Consider the following 2,477-nt stretch of genomic DNA (forward strand, 5'->3'; position numbering starts at 1 on the left):
GTTATGTTTAATAGTTAAGAGTGCCAATTACTTTGTTATGTAAGCATCTGTTACCAATGAACAAACATTAAATCATTACCAAAAAATAGAACATGCAATGAAGATTAATGATCTATGTGAAAAATAATGGCATACTATAGAAAAGAATATCAGATTACCAATCTCATTGGCTTCTTATGGGTAATTGAATTGATGACCCAAATTACATCATTATTTGTTTGTCAAGGATGGAAACAATTTCAAACTAAAAGGGCCATTCATCTATTTGTAGGAGGGGCAAATGAATTCTTTACAGAGCCTCTTCGACAAATTGGTAATGGATTACAATAGTATTATTCAAAGACACGACTCTAAGAAGCCGTAGTCAAAAGAATTGCAATCTCAAAGGATCAAAATAAAACAAATAGGGGAACCCTATAACTACTGGAAAAATGCGGTGCCTGCAAGGCCATGGTGTAGGAGATTGTGAGCAATGTTATCTCTAGTCTGCATTGAACTCACCGATCTGAGGTTGCTCTCAGGGACCATCTCATCATCAATAAGCTCAAACTTCAGCTCAGGGTCCACTACTTCATTCCTCATCTCACAGATGTTGTGCAATACACAGCATGCCCCAAGAACCACCGGCAAGTCTTGGAGTTTCACCTCTGTCCGCTTCTGCAGGCAACTCCACCTCCCCTTCAATCTGGAGAATGCTTCCTTGGCAACACGCTGAATCTCCCCAATTTTCTCATTGAAAGCATGCTGGGTCCAAGTAAGGTGCTGATGGGTATAAGGCACCAAGACCCAATCCATTAGAGGGTATCCAGAGCTCCCCACAATCCAGACACCCTTCAAAAATCCTGCATTAGCCCGCTGATAGAGTGCAGACTTCTCCAAAACTTGGTCATCGGGCATTGAACCAGGCCAACCAATGCAGACATCTGTAAACACTCCTCTTGGGTCAACAACTCCCTGAACTGTAATCGAGTAAGAAGTCTTCTGGTTACGCTCTGTATGCCGTTTATTGAAATAAGCGGCCACACTGATCTTAGGAGCAATAATTGGGATATGGGTGGTGTACATGGAGCCAACCACATTGGGTATTCCAGACACGGATTCGAAATCATCTTTGATATTCTTCAGTGCTTCCTCGTCAGGCCATTGGAGAAATTTGGGCATGAGAACCGTTTTTATGGCCGAACAAACCTCGAGAACGAGTTTATGGCAAGTGGATATACCCAAACCAAACCGCTTAGACACAAGGCGAAGGGGCTCACCTGTGGCCAATCTCCAGATACAGACAGCAACTCGTTGGTGAACAGGAATTGCAGCACGAAGCATCGTATCCTCTTTGGCAACCACCGAATTGAGCTCCTCGCATATCATGTCGAAGGTAGCGCGTCCCATCCGAAATGCCTTACGGAATTCTTCTTCAGGAAAATCAGGGTGATTACATCTATCCCACCAAGCCTGTGATCGGTCCTTTACCCATAGCCTGCGGTGGTGGCCAGCCGTAGCGCCCGCACCGCCAGATTGAATTGGGGCATCAGAATTGGCCTTAGCAGACGCAACAGAAGCGGTAGCAGCAGCAACAGCAGAAGCCGAGAGACGAGACCTCTTGGTGCGCAGCTGCTCATCCGATTCCTCTAAATCAGAATAATAATCCTGAAGATTGTTATAATAATTGAGCATAGCTTGGCTCCTCTGTTTGTGATTGGACTCGAGGAGCTGTCTCTCTTGCTGATAAGCCCTGGCCGACTCTTGTTGGTCCAATTTTTCTTGCTCTTCCAATAAAAGATACGAAGTTAGAATCTCCTTAAAGTTCTTATTGTTTCCTGTTGTTGTCTCGCCCTCGTCAGCTTCATCATTTGTGTTGTCTCTTCTCCTTTTCCTGCTGTTGTTGCCGGTGGTGGTGGTGGTGGTGTTGGTATTCATTTCGCTGAGGGCGTCCTGAAATAAGCTGTAGAAAAAGGAGTAGTCTTCTTGGGTTGGGAGGGGCAAAGAAGAAGTTACTTTCATTTCATTCATATAGTGCGGTGGGGGGAGAAGACCTGGGGAAGACAGAGGCCGTGAGAAATTTTCTGGTAAGAGCAGAGAGAAAGATACAGATAGAGAGAGAGAGAGAGAGAGTTGAATCTGGAATTTGGAAATTCTGAAATGAGAATGACTATAGTTGTTGTGTGAATCAGTGAATGTGAACGCTGGATGGTGAAGGGGTTAATATATAGGTGTGTGTGTTGATGGGGTTTGAGGAAGGAGGAAGCGTGTGGGGGTGTGAACGCGGTTGAAGATGTTTCTGGGGAGGAAAGGCTTTTGGTAGGTGGGACGAAGGTGACTCAGGATGACGAAAGCCAAAGCATACGCGGTTGCTTATACCCCAACTCGCTTGATATCGGCCCAAAAGCCGAAAAAGAGAGCGTTTTTTTATCAAAAATCAAGAAAACAGTTCAACGTTTTGAAGCTGCTGCTGATTTGGACGTTTGGAACCACCGCGT

General features: G+C 44.9%; 1 protein-coding gene across 1 annotated transcript; it reads right to left on the bottom strand.

Annotated features, from left to right (window-relative positions):
• Positions 1-237: 237 nt before the first annotated feature.
• On the bottom strand, positions 238-2,184 carry LOC104590402 (protein ALP1-like). Its single transcript, XM_010249069.3, has one exon. It carries the CDS (start codon positions 2,008-2,010, stop codon positions 421-423), a length of 1,590 nt encoding a protein of 529 aa, XP_010247371.2. The 5' UTR covers positions 2,011-2,184; the 3' UTR covers positions 238-420.
• Between the last annotated feature and the right edge of the window lie 293 nt (positions 2,185-2,477).

Source organism: Nelumbo nucifera, chromosome 6 (assembly GCF_055504915.1).
Source record: "Nelumbo nucifera cultivar China Antique chromosome 6, China Antique-T2T, whole genome shotgun sequence".
NCBI classification, from domain to species: Eukaryota; Viridiplantae; Streptophyta; class Magnoliopsida; order Proteales; family Nelumbonaceae; genus Nelumbo; species Nelumbo nucifera.